Source organism: Caloenas nicobarica, chromosome 2 (genome assembly GCF_036013445.1).
Source record: "Caloenas nicobarica isolate bCalNic1 chromosome 2, bCalNic1.hap1, whole genome shotgun sequence".
NCBI classification, from domain to species: Eukaryota; Metazoa; Chordata; class Aves; order Columbiformes; family Columbidae; genus Caloenas; species Caloenas nicobarica.
Window position 1 is genome coordinate 33594995 of NC_088246.1, and position 17715 is coordinate 33612709.

Consider the following 17715-nt stretch of genomic DNA (forward strand, 5'->3'; position numbering starts at 1 on the left):
GCAATCATATTCAGTAATCTTTTTCTTGCATATAAAAGCTAGCTAATGGTTGATAAAAATTCTATCTTCTCCTTCAAGGATAAGATGTTTTTGCCTACTGTTTGTACAAGAACAGTAACATACAGACGTGACAAACCAGAGGAAATAAATATCGACATCAGCAAGTTACGATTAAATGAAACTTTCAAGTGTGAATTCTGAAGACTGTGTGTTTCCTGCAAATGCCTATTTCCATCATGCTTGACTTCTTCAAAGTTACCTTTTGCACTCTGTCAGAGTCTTGACTGTTGCCGTATGGTTTTGTGTCATTCATTTTGTTCAATACTGTAACAAAGTGACATGTAAGCACATTCACGTAATGTGACTGTGTTTGAAATGATAGCTGCTGTATTTTTTTTTCTTTGAAAGAGAAATGTGCGTTACTACTGTTCAGGAACATTAGTGTTGATGTAGCACTTTAGCATATTCTAATTTATTTAGTAATGGCCTAGAATGTAGATATGAACTGGTCTGACAAAGCACTGATCTCACTCTACATGTAGCTAGTACTGATGTGCTCTGTGGGAATGGACAAAAGCTGTGACTGAAATATTAACATTGCTGTATATTATAGCAATAAACTATTCAAATGCTCTTAAATAGAGTAAATGGTACTTTTATAGTTCTCTCAGTTGACAAATTGCACTGATTTGTCTGCTTTAGCCTCTTAGACTTTCCTCATTTCTTACTAAAAATGACTGGATTAAATGAGTGCTTAGTTACTGGTGTGGGTGTATAGCTGTATGTGTAAACACACACACATGCACATACACACACAGGTAAATTATATATATATAGGTTTTTTATATGCATGATGTCACTTAAAGATAATTTATATCTGATCGAGAGTAATGTTTAGCTTTTTTACTCATTTCAACATAAAAACTTTTATACAAATTTTAAAGGTAGTTGGAAACTGAGTGGCTACAGAAAACGAGAGATTTCCTCTGTCCAACAGCATAGTCACGATCACTGCCGGCTGACTTCACCTTCCGAGTCAGCAGCATCAACTCCATTGCAAGTAGACAAATTACACCAGAGCTGTGTTTGGTTTGCTAGCTACATGTCAGTGTTTTGCCAAATAGGGACTTTGTTCTTTTTGTATGATATCAGACATGAGAGGCATACTCTTTTTTCTATGTAAATTAATTGACAGGATTAGTTTTTATGAATTCTTAGATAACCACTTCAATTTCTGTGGCTGTGCATTGAGAAATGTGTCTCGTGTGATGTGAAAAAGAACCTGCAGATTGGAAGGTGAGGAAAACAGGAGCTTCTTTCTCAAGAGAACACATTAATTGACTTTGTAAATTTGGGATCAAATTCTGCCTTCAAAAATGGGAAAAATTCTTCTAAACAGAGTGGGACCAATATAAGCTTATCTGAGGGCAGAATCTGAGCTACAAGTTCAAGCAGAAGCATTTTCTTACCCCTGAAACTGGCTATAGTGGTAGAAGATGTTATTGTTACATGCTTGTTGGAAGAGTCAGCCAACAGTCTGATTTACTAACTTTATGCTGCCAAAACCCTACGAAAATCTGATCAAATTCTAATGCACTAAAATCTTTCTGGCAAAAAAGAAAAATCATCTCAGAAGACAGTATACAATGTATCATTTTAGCAACATTACTGATACTAAATGTTGGTCTATACTTGTCATAGATAAGAGTTACAGAAACAAAGCAGGGCCTCTTTATATGCACTTTTTAGAGATTAGTATATATTCATATTTCCTATTCTGTGTTTCTTCTGTAAATTCCCACTGAAATCTGAGTAGTATCCATGTGAAAGGAGGGCAGGATGCAGAACAAATGATAAGTGTTATGTGAGTGTTCGCTATTTCTTGGGTCATGGATCAAGTAGGATTGAGAAAAATCATATAGAAACAATAAGCTTTCCATAAAATTGTCAAAAAAACTTCTGATTTTAGGTTTTTTTTACAAATGTAAACTGGACTAGTAAGTGTTTTTAAAGCCGTCTTCAAAGTAGTCCCTGGGCTTTTCACTGTAAAGGTAAAAGTGCCTTATTTAAAGAAAAGGGGGTTGCCTTACGCTGAACCTGATTTCAATTATAGCTTAATTGTAATATCTTAATTATAGATTAATTCTGTAGTCTCTCAAGTATACCTTAGACTTTCATTTTCTTTTAAAACACATAGAACCATTTTCCTCCTGTGTAAATTAGCAGAGTCCAAACTATTGGTTTCAGTAGGATAAAGAGAAAAGATTGATAATGGTTTACATCTATTGTCCTAGTCACAATTCATTAATATTTTTGAGTAGGAAACAAAGTCTCTGGTTATCTGTTTCGCTTAACAAAACAAAACAGAAAAAAAAAAATAAAAGCTCAGTGGAGAATATCTGAGTATGTAACAAAAGATGTGATTATGTTTTTAAACAGAGTGGTAATTTTTCTTAACGAACAAGATTCCTCGGAATGTATTTGCCATAATGACCTTTAAAGCATTTACTAAAGTGATAGCTAATGTTTTTTACTTGGAAGTTACATTTTGCTGTTAGAGGGACTTAAAATATGTGGGTAGAGGACAATGGAGCTAAGTTCTTTGTGGAAGAAAGATTTGAGCTGTAACACTCATCTTCCAGACAGATCACGCCGCTACTGCATTTCTTCTGTAGCACTTGTTGGCATTGCAGTGCTGCCCATGAAGGGGCACAGCCAGTATTTCCTTATCAGACACCTGCCCGAATGTTTAATGTGCTCTGGTCAAATAGAGCAGGCTCACAGGACAAATTGCACTGTAAGCTGCTTGCTCTGCTGAGGTTAAAAACAAGTATATTAAAAGGAAAAAAAAAAAAAAAAAAAAGAAAGAAAAAAAAAGCTTTTCTTGCTTCTCCCTCATGGCTTTGCTGTATTGTGGAGAAGCCTAGTGAAAAAGAATAAGCTGCTGCTAATGTGACAGGTCAAGGCTTTTAAAAGGCCCATGGGGAGCTTATACAGAGCAGGATCCTTGGGAGGAGGCTTTGTTTCTAGGGATGGAATCTATCCATGAGAAACTCTGGCTTTGCTTGGTACTTGTTTCTCTCTGCCTTTGACCATGTTTTTCAGAAGAGCTGCTGCAGGAGATGAATAGCCCAACAAAAGCCTCACTATTTAGGGAGCTGTGTTCCCTCAGCACATGACCTTAAATGAGAAAGCAGCCTGTAATTCACAAGGCATTTCCTCAGCGATTGCAGAAGGACTCTGCTTCCTATAGTGCTTAATGTGGGAGATATTAAAGACGAATTAGTTCATATTCATTTTCAATGTATTGTGCGTCAAAGATGCTCGTAAAAATAGGGTGAAAATATCTAGCCTCAGAATAGAACATTCCAAATTTCTTAAATAAAACTTCTTATGCTGGGCTGCTTCAAAAAAAAATTTTAAAAAAAATAGTGAAATAATTTGACTGCATGCCTATACCCAGAAATATACTGGCAGATACTGTTGCATCTCATCATTGGGTTTGGGAGTTGTTTTTAGATGTGCTCCCACAAACAGAGCATGTGCATGACTTTTCACAGCAGATTTTAATGTTAATATGTATAATTTTCAAATTCTAATCCCACTTTTTTTACCTTTAACTGGTTATTTGTCTAACATTTCAGAAACAACATATTTATGCAATTAGAAAGCATGCATTTTACTTCAGATGTTTTTTATAAACTCTAAAATGAAGAAATTCTATGAATTGATTATTTCCAAGCATCATAAGTACATTAACAGCATTGCTACAGAAGTGTGTGGGAAAATAGCTGTTTCATCCAGAAAACGTGCACATGGTATGTGAGGAATTTTCATTGTGCCCAGCTGAAATTCCCTTTCGTTCACAAGGAATGTTGAAAGTGAACCTTCGAAAGGAAGGACGTTTGTATAGGCATAGTTTACATTTTATCCATTATTTTCAACTGGATTTATTTTTTCCTCTCTATGGTGTCATGAAAACCTGCTATGTAAAGTATTCTTCAGGCTGAAGAAGAAAAAAATATTTTCCCAGTCTGGTCATATATAAAATTTATTTCCTGCTTAGTGTGCATACCTAAGTGTACATGTGTTGCAAACCATGGGAGTGAACATGTGAAGCAGCTTCAAGCAACCCTTAGTCCTAAAATAGCCCTAAGACTCAGTGATGCCCCAGGCAGAGCGAGGCAAGGGCACTGCTGCCTGTGCAGGTTCTTGAAGAGGGACAGCATCCTCAGCAGGTGCAACACATCCTACAATTCCTCATAGCATCCCTCTGAAGATGGTGCTCTGGGACCTCACTTCTCCATTTGTCAGGGCAGGATGCCTCTTCAGAGTAGGTTGGCTTGGCAAAGGTGGTGCAGTTTGTGTCCTAAGCGCTTGGCCACATGTTGGAAGTGCATTATGTGCAGTCCACAACCATCAGCACTGCAGTTTTTTCACAGCTTTTCTCATCAAAAAATGCAGGTAACATAGAAGGGACCGCCTGTGCCAATACATACTGTAAACCTGGGTGCTGCAGACCTCCATTAAAGCTTCTGAGAAGTCTTTGGGCATCTGCCCATTGACTTCCCACCAGCCCCAGGATCTCCACCAGCCAGCCTTAAGGAATGTCAGCTGTAGCTGGGAAAGGGCACTTCTCACAGAGGCATTCATGCTGAGTCAGCACTGGGTGATGCTTATTCTGCTCTGACTGTGGGTGTAGTGCCAGTGTTCTGGTTGTCCATTTGCAAGAGAGGGGAAAGATTTATTTGCTAAGAAGGAACAGAGTGGTAGTTAAGGAGAACACTACTTTTTAATGATGGTCTTGACACTGCACAGACATCTCATGGATCTTACAGAGAACTGAAATACATGTGGAGGGAAAAAAGGTTAAAATTAGCCAGCGTGAATGCATTTCTATAGCGAGCCAAATCAGTGGGGTTTCACTGAGTGCAAGCCAGCTCAGAATGGTTGGCCTTTCTGGGGTGGAGGTGGGGGAAGAAAAAGAAAAAACCTAAAATTCTTAAAATAATTAGATTCTTACGCTTCAGAAATGCTGCTCTGGATTGCATGTTCTCTTTGTTTCCTTTTCTACATACACTCTTAAAAAAAGGTACCTACTTATTTAAAAACAACTACTGGCATTTGTTAAAGTAATGGCTTTTACCCAAATCCTAACATTTCATCCTATATTCTGTTTGGGCTGTTTCAGTTATATTTTGAAGGGAGATGTTGAAAGGTGGAAGATTATTTTGAGAAGACGTTAGTGTTGGATTAATTCACTGTGCTAACCCCTTCTTCACTTCTACCTACTACTGCTTCAAAAAGTAAAGCTACTTTTATTGTCTTATTTAGCAATGGTGTGACAGCTATTAATAATACTACAGTTTTTAACTTTCTATTTAACATATCCTACGTTTTGTAAAAAAGGTATATAGAGATAAATAATGTTTCTCTAGATTTTATGCATAGAGAATGTTAGTAAGGGAAGAGGTTTTAAATAAATTTGTAACTTCTTACTGTTCATTTTACATGATACTTTTAAATCACTACTTTTGTTTGTCTAGAAATATACTGAATATTTTATTATTTAAATTAGTATACTTTTATAGCTGTTTATTAATTTCAGTTGACCACTAACTTCTATTTTGATATTTATTAATGAGTTGACACTGTAGTATATTGAGATGTTTATTTTTCTATCAGAGCTGTAACAACTATGACATAGCATTATTTTAATGCAACATCATTGTACTTGCTCTCTAAAAATAAAATCAATGTTTAATCCATATGGTCTTTTAATATTTTTAATGTTCAAATGTTTGTGATAAGTTGAGGAAGAGATGCTCACCTCCTTTTTTTAAAAAAAAAAACCACTTTCATAAGGTGCACAAATGTCTGTGAAGGGAAGAACATGTTTACAGTTGTTTTTAAAAGGAATAATACTATGTCAGGAGAGATAAAATATTAGAAATACTGTGTTTACCAGATGTTGGCAAACAGATGAGTACACATTCAGGATGAACTTTGAGAAGGTAGGAAGGGACACAATAGCAATTAGCAGTTTGGAGGTGCTGCTGGTTTATTTTGCTCAACCCAAATGAAATATGAATGCACATGGAAGTGTTAGCACTTCGTAGGGACAAGAAGGTACTTTTTGTAGAAATATGATCTATAGATTATATAGGTTATGATAGCCTTTCTTCTGCTTTGCTCTGTTGAGTGGTAGAGGAGCTGGTTTTCTGGGAATGGGTACATCTCTCTGCAAGTGCCTCATCTGTGGCACTCACTGCAGGCTCCAGTTGCTTTGTGAGTACTGGTGAAAACACATTGCTATTTTGGGAAGGTGGCACACGTCCTGTTCTTGAGCAGAATCCATAATAGCATTTGCTTTGCACAGTGCCGTGAAATTTCTCATGAAAAGGACTTCAGACATGCTGCATATAAGGACACTCAAAATTTCTTTCTTTCAGTGTCCTGAAATCCAACGATTAAATCATTCCTATATACCTCAAAATGTCCAGCTAATGACAGGTTTTTTACACTAGTGGCATTGCATTTAGCCAATTTTTATTTGCTTCAACAAAGTTGTCAGTGAGGGCACATCAGTGCCCTAATTTGGCTCTAATGTAATGCAACTGGTATTTTGTTGCAGATACCATTGGCAAGAAGAAGGCTTGCTGCTCAGTGTCTCCAAAGAGGAAAGAAACCTAAGTTACTGCCTCTAAAGCAGGAGGAAGAAAGAGATCCTGATTTCAGCCACTATTTTGACACCAGTCATGTAGGTGCACACTATTAGTTTCTTTCCCTGCATGATGGTAGTTGCAGAGTTTGACCCAATATACAGTGAGGGCGGAAGCAGGAGAGTTCAGCATTAGGGACAGTTGGTGCGAGTGAAGATCTGAATACACATAATGACAACCAAAAGGCAATAATTAGAATTAAGAACAAAGACTTTGTTAACAGACTGATTTAAACTGGTGAGGATTTAATCTGAAAAGTCAATGGTTCCTTCTGCTTTCAGGTCTACAACAAAAACAAGAACCTTGGAAATACATTCCTGCTGCCCTGGATTTAAAACCAAGCAGTTTAGATGCATTGTATGAATTAAATAAAAAATCTAATTTTACAGAAACCCAAATGGTCTGAAGCTGTGTTTAGAGCACAGGTACCGTCAGTGTGGTGTGGGGGCTTCTGGCCGCTCATCTTCTGCTTGGGAGTCTCGCGCTGGTCCAGGTTGGGTTGGACCGTACAGAATTCATGTTGCCTAGACATAGGCAGACAGTCTGATTTATTAGCACTAGAGGGGCCCCGACATTATCTCCTGGCCCCTCATCCCGGGAAACTATGGTGGGTGGCAGAAAGCAGTGTCTTTCTTTTTGCAAGCATTCTATCATCTACTTAGCCCAGAGCATAACATGGCCTCTGATTGCTTTCTTGGCCTTGAACTGCATGATTCATGAAGGACAGTTACTGTTTAATAAAGATGATGTGTATGCGAGCTGATAAAACTAAATGATTAACCACAAAAGCATAACATTGCCAAGTTCTGTCACATATGCTTATTGAAATCAGTGCATGTGATGTATTCTTTCAGCTTTGCAGCTTGCAAAGTCCCCCTTTTGGGGCCCTAAGCCCCATCCTAAGCTTCTTGTTTATGCCTTGGCAATCTGGAGAGTCCAGGACCTGTTCCTGAGTGGGGTTCCTCTGCTCTCAAAACCGCTCACAGGAGCAGCCTTTCCCACAAACCCCCTTCTTACTCTTTAGCCTTTGACCATAGCCTCAATACATCCATTCTGAAGGCATCACCCAGGCTGGAAGATATGTGGCTGAACTGCTGAGGAGGCAGGGAATATGTCAGTGGATGCATTTTCCACAGAATTTTTAGACACACATTCACTTTGGCATGCACAAAGCAGGAATTTGAAAGACTTCTGCAATTTAAACGTGGTGCTCCCTAGATTACCCTTGTCTTCAGAAGTGTTTAGGGTTGGCTTCTGTCCTTGAAACATTCTGCAGCTGCACCCTGGCTCTTGTGGGGGGGGGAAAAAAAGCCAACTAAAATAAATTCTTCCCATTTCTTCCCATCTTCTTGTGCATCTCTCCCTGTCTAAATTGGTCTATCAGAGAAAATTTTGCTCATTGTGCCTTCTTTGAAAATTGCGGACACTGAATCAGAGGGCTTCATCAGTGAACAGCTGATGAGGAGAGCTTTTCTATTTTTGGGCAGACAAGAACAAGTCTGTAGTTCAAAGCTAAAGAGAGCATCTCTGAACACGGTCAGATGCAGTCACATTCCTCTGCGCCTTTCCAGTCTTAAAAAGTCAGGGCTATTTCTTGATGAACTAGCCAGCCGTCAGATACCCACAGGGATTTTCCTGCTGTCAGCTTTAATTCTGACACCCTCACAGCTTCTGCAAGGTGTATGCGACACAAAAAACCCAGAGATACATTTCCTTTCCAGTACCACCATTCTAATGGCAATTTGTATAACTCGTAAATATTTCTTCATGTACACCTTTATGTGTGTGTGTGTGGCTGCATATGCTATCCAAATTTTCCTCAGCATCAAGAAGTACATCTTTGATTGCTAAATAGCCTGTCAGACCAAATTGTATAAATACTGTACTATATATAGAGATATAATACCACATACCTTTTTTGTATATATTTGACATGGGGTACCTCCCTAATTTCTCACACATAGCAGGATCTTCCTTTAAAAATTTGTGTACATATCTGAGTTTCTGTTAATGGTTAGGCCACTATCATGTTGAAACCATAACTTGAATTGTTCCCCAATGTTCATCTCCTTGAGTCTTTGCACTTTTATCTTTTTTGGCTGTTGCTTTGCTCATTAAACCTAAAGCATGGGAGACAGACATAGCACCTTACGCAGGGATTCTTCATTCACAAATAGGTTCTAATCATGATGTTAAAAAAAAAAATCTTTAGCCAATTTATTCCTCATGCCATTGAAAGGGAGGTCTTGCTTTTTAAAAAGGAAAGTATCAAAAAAGAAAGAAAAGATAATGTATCAGACAGATCATTTTGCCAACCGAAAAAAGTGGGATACTCAGAACGAAGATTTATTGTCATGTGACAGACTGAAAGTGTTTCATGCTGCCTAAAATGAAAACCAAGTAGACTAGTTTCCAGAAAAGAGGAAAAAAAAATCTCTTTGGTTTTAACTGTGTCCAAGCTTCAGTTCTATGAAATTGCTGGGCCCTTGTGGTTCAGCTGAAGACTACATCATGAGTGAAAATGCTGAGCATCTTTGAATATCAAGTCCATAAGGTCCCCTTTGAGATCAGATATATAACAGATTAGGAATGTTATTGTAACATGTTATATTCTTCAAAAAAACCCCAGTGTTTTACAGAACCTGTTTTGCAAGCCAAAACATAAGAAGCTTTATTTATTGTATTAGCTGATGTTCCCTCTTGGATCACAAAGAATTTATGCTAGCAGCTATCGTGGAGTATTTTTACGTTTTCTATTTTTCCCCTCCTCACTCATTAAAAAAATAGTTTGAACTACCTGAAAATAATGCAGTGTATAATTCAATGTAAATTCCTCTACTGCTGAGAAATTTTGCTTGTCTAGTTAGCTGGCTTTTTGTCAAGTGTGTCAATGTACTCAATTATTTTTGAGGGGGAAGGAAAAAAAAAAAAAGAAAATTTAACAAATGGCTGTCAACATCACTTGAAATGTCATGAAGGAAAGTGTGTTACTGAGCTTAATTGCTATAATTTAAGCTATTTGATACATTTGGTGACCTAGTTCCCGTGGAATTCAAGTGTTTTTACCTTGCCAAGTTTTACTCCCTACTTGGTCAGTACCCAGTTCCTGCTGCTTCCCTGGGCCAATGCAGGTGCTTGCCAACAAAGTCAAGTCTGCAATGTCCTTTGAACCAGCAAGATAAAGGAATTGTTATTCTTGAGCACACTTTGGCAAAGAAATTATAATTTTGCTATGATTACAACACCTGGGTTGAGATTTTTTGTATATAAAATTTATAATCAATTTATACACAGCTACTCCTGAAGTCACCAGTATATCATACCTGAAGTCTTGTTAATTCTAAGGTTTATTTTATGACAGTCTTGCTTGAAGCATCATATTTTTGAAATTTGAATCTTTTAAAGATGTCCCTTGGAATGATATTGTTCAGATACTTCATTTCCCCAGGGTGCCTCCCTACAAGACTTTAAAACAGGATTTAATTTACAGTATTCTCAAGGAAGGTGAGCAGCACTGTGCCTTTCTCACCTTAGGGATACAGAAGTGATGAGTGCTCTCACAGCACCAGAACCACGCTTTGATAAGAGTCCTTACTTTTTATATCAATGTCCCATGAGAGCAGCCAGATTTTTTCAGACCTAGAGTCCATCTTGCCTGGTGTAGTTGTCTCCAACAGTGTAGATGAGCTGCCATGGGAAGCATAAGCACACTCCAAGTGTATATTACTTCTCTGAGTTTCCCTCAGCCTACAATCATTTTTCAGCTCAGGGAATTTCCTACATCTGATTAGTTTGTTTAATTAGTAACCCTCACTTTCGGCTATGTGCCATTGAACTTATTAAAAAAAATCACCAAGTTTGTAACTGCCACATGAAGAACAGCTTCCTTTTGTTTTGAACCTAGCATTTTGCTTGGTAGCACATATCTCCTGCGTTCAAACAGAGTGGACATTGAGCCCCAGCCACTCCCTTCTGTAGAATTTGTCACACGTCCCCAAGTCAATTTTCCCAGACTGCAGAGTCCAAGCATATATGCCATTTTTCATACCAAAGCCTTTTGTTATCTTTGATCATCTTCGCTGCCCTTTTCTGATCCTCTCCTATCACTGGCATCCTCCTTTCCTTCCTTAAGAATGAAGGAGTAGAGCTGGTTTCAAGATTCAAAATGTAGGTGAACATTTACATTTATCCCTATTTACATAGGGATATACTGATGTGAGTATTTTCCTCTTCTTTTTATAACACTTCATAACATTTGTATGACTTCATTTGATACAGAATTTTCATGTCTTTCTCCTTAACAGAGGTCTTATACTGAATTATCATCCTACCATGTTTGGCTCTGAAACCACTGAACAAAGGAAAGTTGATCATTCACAGCTATCTTAAATGCAAATGCTAGCAGTTTGATTCCACTTTGGTTCAAGCAGAATCTCTCTCTTCTTCGTAGCTTCTCCGTAGTCTGCAAGTAGCACTATTCCTAGTGAAGCAGAAATCTCCTCCAGATACCACCCTCCTAGAATTACAGCTCTGCCTTTCTACTTCTCTCTCCAGTCCGGCACAGGGTACAGTGAACGCTTCAGATCAAGTTCCCGCCAAAGTCCTGGTCTCCAGGTTTTTTCTGAGCAAAAAGTTTTTGCCTCCAGAATTTCCTACCTTTCCTCTCCTTTATATGGTTGGTGCTCACCTGAACACTACCAGCTGCAAACCACAGCCTCTGAGGTTCACTAGCTTTGCACTAAGTAGGTATATTGTATGTTAGTCTGTATGTCTGAACCCCTGTACATCTGTTTGCTGGCTCAGAGCATCTTCCCTCTCTTACGTTCCTGCTGGACATCGTAATTTGAGAAGGACACTCACATTAAAAGAGGGCACACATATATAATCCAGTAAAGAGAAACCTGTTATGGTAGTCATGTTTCCTTTCCATTGCCAGTATGATGTTCTTGGACATCTCTGTCAGCCTGGCCTCAACAGAAATGGCTTTATAGAGGATTAGACTGTTCAGCAACCTCCGTGTGCCCTCAATGAATATCTCCATTAGCCCACTTTTCTCTGGGTCAATTGTCCTACACTGATATCCATACACACTCCCTGCAGGAAAAGTACCAGTGTTCTTCATTCCTTTTACCTTCCTGAATAGGTGCAAGAGAAATTCCTAAAGCAATACCTTTTGCCAGATGCTCCTTCTTCCATTAATCTCCCACAGCACAAAAACCAGAGAGGCACCAACCTCTTCTGCTCCTCTCTCTACAAGAGTGAAAAAGCTTGTCCAGTTACTTACTTCTAGACTCCCACTCACTCCATGCTAGAGCTGGCCTTAACAGAGGAAGGCATCCTCACCTTGCCTCTGGCTTTACACCTGTGCCTGGCTGAGATCCTCCCACTCACCCCACCCATGCCCCCAACCTCTTCCTAGACTGGCTTGCTGTTCTTGAATGCCCTTCAAGGGCATTGGCTACTTGATTGGCTAATTAGCACCTCGGCTCTATACAGAGGGTTCTTGAAAAGGGAAAATTTCTTAAATGCAATATTGCATTAGTCCTACAACCTGCAGAGTTGTAAGAGGGATATGGAAAAAAAAATTATTTAAGGAGATGATAAGATTTACAACTGAAAGGTTTGCAATACTTTGCAATACAAGTTCCTGTAACAGAACTAAGTTCTTTAGCTCCCAGCTTAGCCTATTACTTTTTTTTATCTTTTCTTCCTGCTACTCAGTCCACAACCTTCCACAATGGGGGAGGTACCTATAACATCACAATGTTTGCTGAGCAAATCTGCTACCTCCTGGCTAAATTTCTCTGTCCATTCTCCATGCTTCATAGCACAGCTCCTCCACTGCCTAAGCCTGGTTTGCTGTGCATAGATTCTGCATCCTTTAGGATCTGTCCCTTCCTATCCTCAGAACTTCTGCAAAAGTATTTTTGGGGAAGGGTAGAAACAAAAAAAAATACAATTTTAATCGTGGTTGGTTAACTTAGATTCTCAGAAAAATTGTCTAGAAATTTGAGGAGGTTTCAAAATTTGGAAGCTAGAGTTAAGGGATTATGCCTGAGTCACACAGAAGATGAAGTTTTTATATATGGGCCCTAAACTGTCCTGCTCTAAATGATATCATCTGATAACCACACCATTTAGTAAGTGAGAGTCTCTGAATTATAAACTGAATTTTTAATGAGACACAATTATGACAGTGAGAAGGATTGTTTCTAAGACAAAAAATAAAATTATACAGAAACTAGGGTGCATCTGAAAACAGTTAAAACAAGGATTATTGTGTTCTCTACTATAGTGACTCTCACCTTAAAAATGGTCTTTTGAAGGTGGGCAATAATTTTTTCACTCCTAGGTTTTGTTCAAATCCTGAAGTTCTGAAAGTAAAAATTTTGGCAGATTCCTACAACTTTTGGCACAGCACAGCTCCAAATGCACTCCTACGTTTGTTAAATCCCAAGAAGTGGAAAGTTTAAAAACAAATAAAGTCTACTTGGATAACTCTGAAAGTAAAAGTCAGCACAGCAGAAATCTATTAAGATATTTTCCACAGTATGAACCTCTTAAGGTTTTTCAACATGGGGTGGGCATTTGGATTGTTACAGTCTTAACAGGCTGGAGGCATGGGCTAACAGGACCCTCATGAAATTCATCAAGGGCAAATGTCAAGTCCTGCACTGGAGCAGACTAAGCCCTTGCACCGACCCAGGCCAGGGTCTGCCTTGTTGGGGAGCAGCTCTGCTGGAAAGAATCTGAGAGTCCTGGAGGATGCAAGCTGAATGTGAGACAGCAGGGATCCCTGGCACCAAGCAAGCCAACAGCATCCTGGGCTGTATTATATTAACAGGAGTATAGCAAGTAAAATTATGGAAGTGATTGTCCACCTTTACTTAGCACACATCAAACCACATCTAGATACTGTATCCACTTTTGGGGCCTCAGTACAAGAAAGATATTGGGAACCTTGAGCAAGTTAATTGGACGACCACTGAGATGGTTGGGGTTGCACTGAGATGGTTGGACTTGCCCAGTGGGAAGAGGCCAAAGGAACTAGGTTTGTTCAGCTTGGAGAAGAGATGGCAGAAGCCTGCCAGGGTCTGTGGGGATGTTATCAAGATGATGTAACCACCCGCTTCACCAAGGTCTGTGGTGACATATGGATATAAGTTGAAAGAGGAGGTTGAGACTGGATTTAAGGAAAAATGTACATTCTGAGGGTAATTAAGCAGTGCAATATGTTTGTCAGAGAAGCTATGGAGTTTCTGTCCTCCAGCGTTTGCAAAACTCAGCTGACAAACTCCTGAGCAAACCAGTCTGATGCAGTGTTGACTTTCCTTTGAGCAGGAGGTTGGACTAGAGACCTCTCAAGGTCCCTTCCAACCAGAATAGGTCTGTGAGTCTGTGATAAATGTGGAGCCTGGTCAAGTCCCAAGAAGACATAGCTGTTCCCTTCTGTACTACCTGCATTTACTTCAAGAAGCTTGTTGTATGCAAGTGCTAAGCAGTACTGCTAGCAACAGTTTACTGAGAATCTGCTGGGATGGAAAAGCTGTGATTTTCAAACTCCTTTACAAAGAAGATGGATCTTCTTCATTTAAGAAATAGTTATGTAAGGAAACTCGGTGACATTTATAGCATATGTCGCTTTTTGAATGTGTATTTCTCATCTGGCCATGGAAGAGTTTTGCCATCTAAAGCAAGGAACCATATTCTGCTTCAAGGCATATACAAATCCCCTTAGCTTCAATGGGAATAGCATATACACAGCTGAGGGCCTAGTTTGGCCCATGGTCAACAGCCTCCTAAAAGCTTTTTTCCTACATGTTTTCTCTTGCAGTACTCATATTTTTCCTTTCCAAAGGTGCTGATGTCATTGCTGTTGCTGCAGTTATAGAGTTCAATTTAGTAGAAACATCTTTGAAGCCTAATTAGATTTCTTGAGAAAGACCACGAATATTCTGAAATACAAATTCACAAGACTGCCTCAGGCCAAAAGTGTCATGCAGCAATATTAGACCAAATATTATGCAATTGTCCTGTAATTTATGCTCTCTTCCCACTCATGAGTTGGGTTTGAAAATCTTGTGGAATATATAGGATGTCATAGAAGTGCCAAACGTTCCTCATATAGTCCTTTCTCACATTTTCTATGGAAAACGTCCCTTCTCGCAATTTCTCCTTCCCACGTTAAGCTGAAGTTTGTCCATTACACCAGAGTAACATCGTCTATGTCTATAAAGCTGCAAAGCATAACTTGGTTCACTGCAATTTAGAAATACTGTGAAGGGTATTGTTAATTTATAGGCAATTTAAAGGGGATATATGGTACACACATGAGAAAATTCACAACATCCAACATATGTCAGCAAAGCATAGAATACCAGCCTAGAAAATTTTCTATATAGTGTCAACATTGGCCAGAAATGGAGACTGCCACAAGGCATAAGAAAATAACAACACAGGACAAGATGCGCTGAGGCCTTATTTTTCTGGGGCCAGCTCCATGGACAGGGTAGCTCCTGTGACTTTCCCAGGGAAAACCTCACATGTACATGAGATCTGTTCTGACTGCAGCATCCAAGGCCAGGTACAGCCTGCATCCATAAAGGTAGTAAGATAAAATATTATAAAAGAAACACAGCTGCCATCTATGCCCTTTTTCTGTATATACATAAGTGAGTATGCAGATTTATTCATATATGACTATAAAAAATTGAAAATTGAAGCTTACGTCTGTTCTGAACCTGTCCTGGCCTTGTCCATCTGCCATGGTGTTTGTGGTGAGCATGAAGTCAGGTCTGATTTGCCTTTGGAGGCAGGAGCAGAGGGTCAGGAGAGGAAGGGATGAGATTACACACGCACATGCCCGTGCTTTACTCAGGTGACCCCTCACAAGGCGCACTGGGAAGTGCTGGGGAAAGGGGAGCGATGCTGTATTCCATTGTCTAGCATCTCAGCACTTCCCTCATGCCCAATAAGCAAGTGCCTCTGCTTTGCAGCATGGAAGGGAACGCAGCACAGACTGCTTTTACGCTACAGCAACATCTTGTTTACAGCCACAACATTTTCAGTCCAGAAGATCCTGAAGTGTATTTACAAACTCTAAGTTAACATTTACTCTTTAGTAATTTACTATTAAGCCATATTCTGTCTTCAGTGGAATAAAAATGGTGAAGCTTGTGTCAGGCTTGTCCTGAGACACGACTGTCTCTGTGGGCTGAGCTCAGCCATGTCCATCTTGAAATATCACAGCTGCCCAACACAGCCTGACACTTCTGCGCTTGAGGAGGGGCTGCTGTAAAGAAAGGCTCTCCTGACTGAAGTGCTGCAAGAATTTAACTAGAGAAATTGTAATGCCACAAGATTAAATAGCTGGTGACACACCGGCTTTAACTGTCCGGCAGCTAAGCAAGGCGCCTCAGTGCTGGTGGTTCATGTTTCCTCAGCATTGTCCCCTCTGCTCTGCCGGGGATGGCGACCCCAGGGCCACCTCCTCCCAAACCTTCACTTTCCTTGGAGGTTTCTCACGGAGGCATCAAGCAGGATGACCATATTAAGATATTAGAAGATTGTAGCTCAAGGTAATACAGCCACAAGTCATTACTAACATGCACTGAACAGACTAGGAAAAAACAGTTGAGATACAACAGAAACCATAAAATGGGCATGCATGTTGCTCAAGGTCATATAGAAATGGTTTTTTCTTTTTTGTTTGTCTGTTTGTTTTTCCCCCTCTAGGCATCTATGATATTGCTGAAACTATTGGGATCCTAAGGGGAAAACTCTTCTCATAAAATTTGAGGTGAAAACAACGGCAGCGATTGCCATAACTGAGGGAGAGACTTAAGCCCTTAACTGCTGACTGATAGTTTATAAAAAAATAGTCGGCAGGGAAAAGTATGATTATGAGAAAGCTTAATCCACTGTCAAATATTTTATTGCATTTCAGAATCAAATTGCAGGCTCCAAGCTATTTTAAATATTAAACAGAGGAATATAACAGAGAGATTCTATAAACAAGGCAAAATGTGATGCCACTCATGACAACTTTAGGAAGGAACTCTGATACTACAGTAGTGAAGGCAGATTGATTTCATAGGGGGGATAAAAAAAGGGAAAATATACAAGATAGATGTATATTTTTACTAATGGTTTTGTTTTCATTTCAAAACATGGACTGATTGACAGTCTAAAGTGAAACTGCAGTACTGTTGATATTTCGAAGGAAAAAAAATGAAGATTCCTCAATCTGGTGTTAATTTCCCGTTTTATGCAATAAAAATGTGAAGAATGAGGCTACAGAAAAGTAGTATTGAGTTTAACTTAACTTTTGCATCTGTGCCTTCTCTGATGTTTTGAGATTGATTTTCAACTTGTTTAACAAACAAGGAGAAAGGTACAAGTCCTAGATTAAGACACAACCTGATTTTTTTCCAGAAATATTCATTACCTTGATTTTTAAAGGATGTATTCCTATTGCTCCAATAAAATGTTCTTTAAAATAAATTCTAAACCAATGCATATTCATTTAATATTCCTTGGAATTCAAGATGGAATACACTATATACCTGTAGGAACTGGAACTAACGAAAAATAGAGTTGCAATTAACTTTGCAATGTTTAAAGTAAACCAGACCTGCTTTCAGTTACTTTATGGACTATACATTTGTAGAAACTTATCAACTTACTGTCTTGTATTTTCACACATTTTCAGGCAGGAGTGCAACAGCTACATCTGACAAAACTCGGTCTCTTTGCAAGCACTCCAGGCTAATGGTTCAACGTATAATTTCTTGGGCAGAGTCTGCAAGGGCAAGACTTAGACGGGTGACCAATGACCCACATCTTTATCAGCAGGTCATGATGATGGCAAGCCACATGGTTGCAGTCCATGATATTTCCTTTCTATAATGAATATGAGGAAATTTAAGGTCCCAGAAGATACCTGGGGGTGGGATGGTGTTTCCTAAAAAAAAAATAAAAACCAGAACAACAA

The 17715-nt window shown here is 39.1% G+C and overlaps 1 protein-coding gene across 2 annotated transcripts in view; it reads left to right on the plus strand.

Moving 5' to 3' along the window:
* ITGB8 (integrin subunit beta 8) overlaps positions 1–5446 on the plus strand; it is a 44470-nt gene extending 39024 nt beyond the window's left edge. For both annotated transcript variants that reach the window (XM_065629078.1, XM_065629079.1), the window contains one exon: positions 79–5446. In XM_065629078.1, coding sequence (XP_065485150.1) covers positions 79–201 — 123 coding nt within the window. In that variant the 3' untranslated portion in view covers positions 202–5446. The remainder of the gene's footprint in view (positions 1–78) is intronic.
* The last annotated feature ends 12269 nt before the right edge of the window (positions 5447–17715 follow it).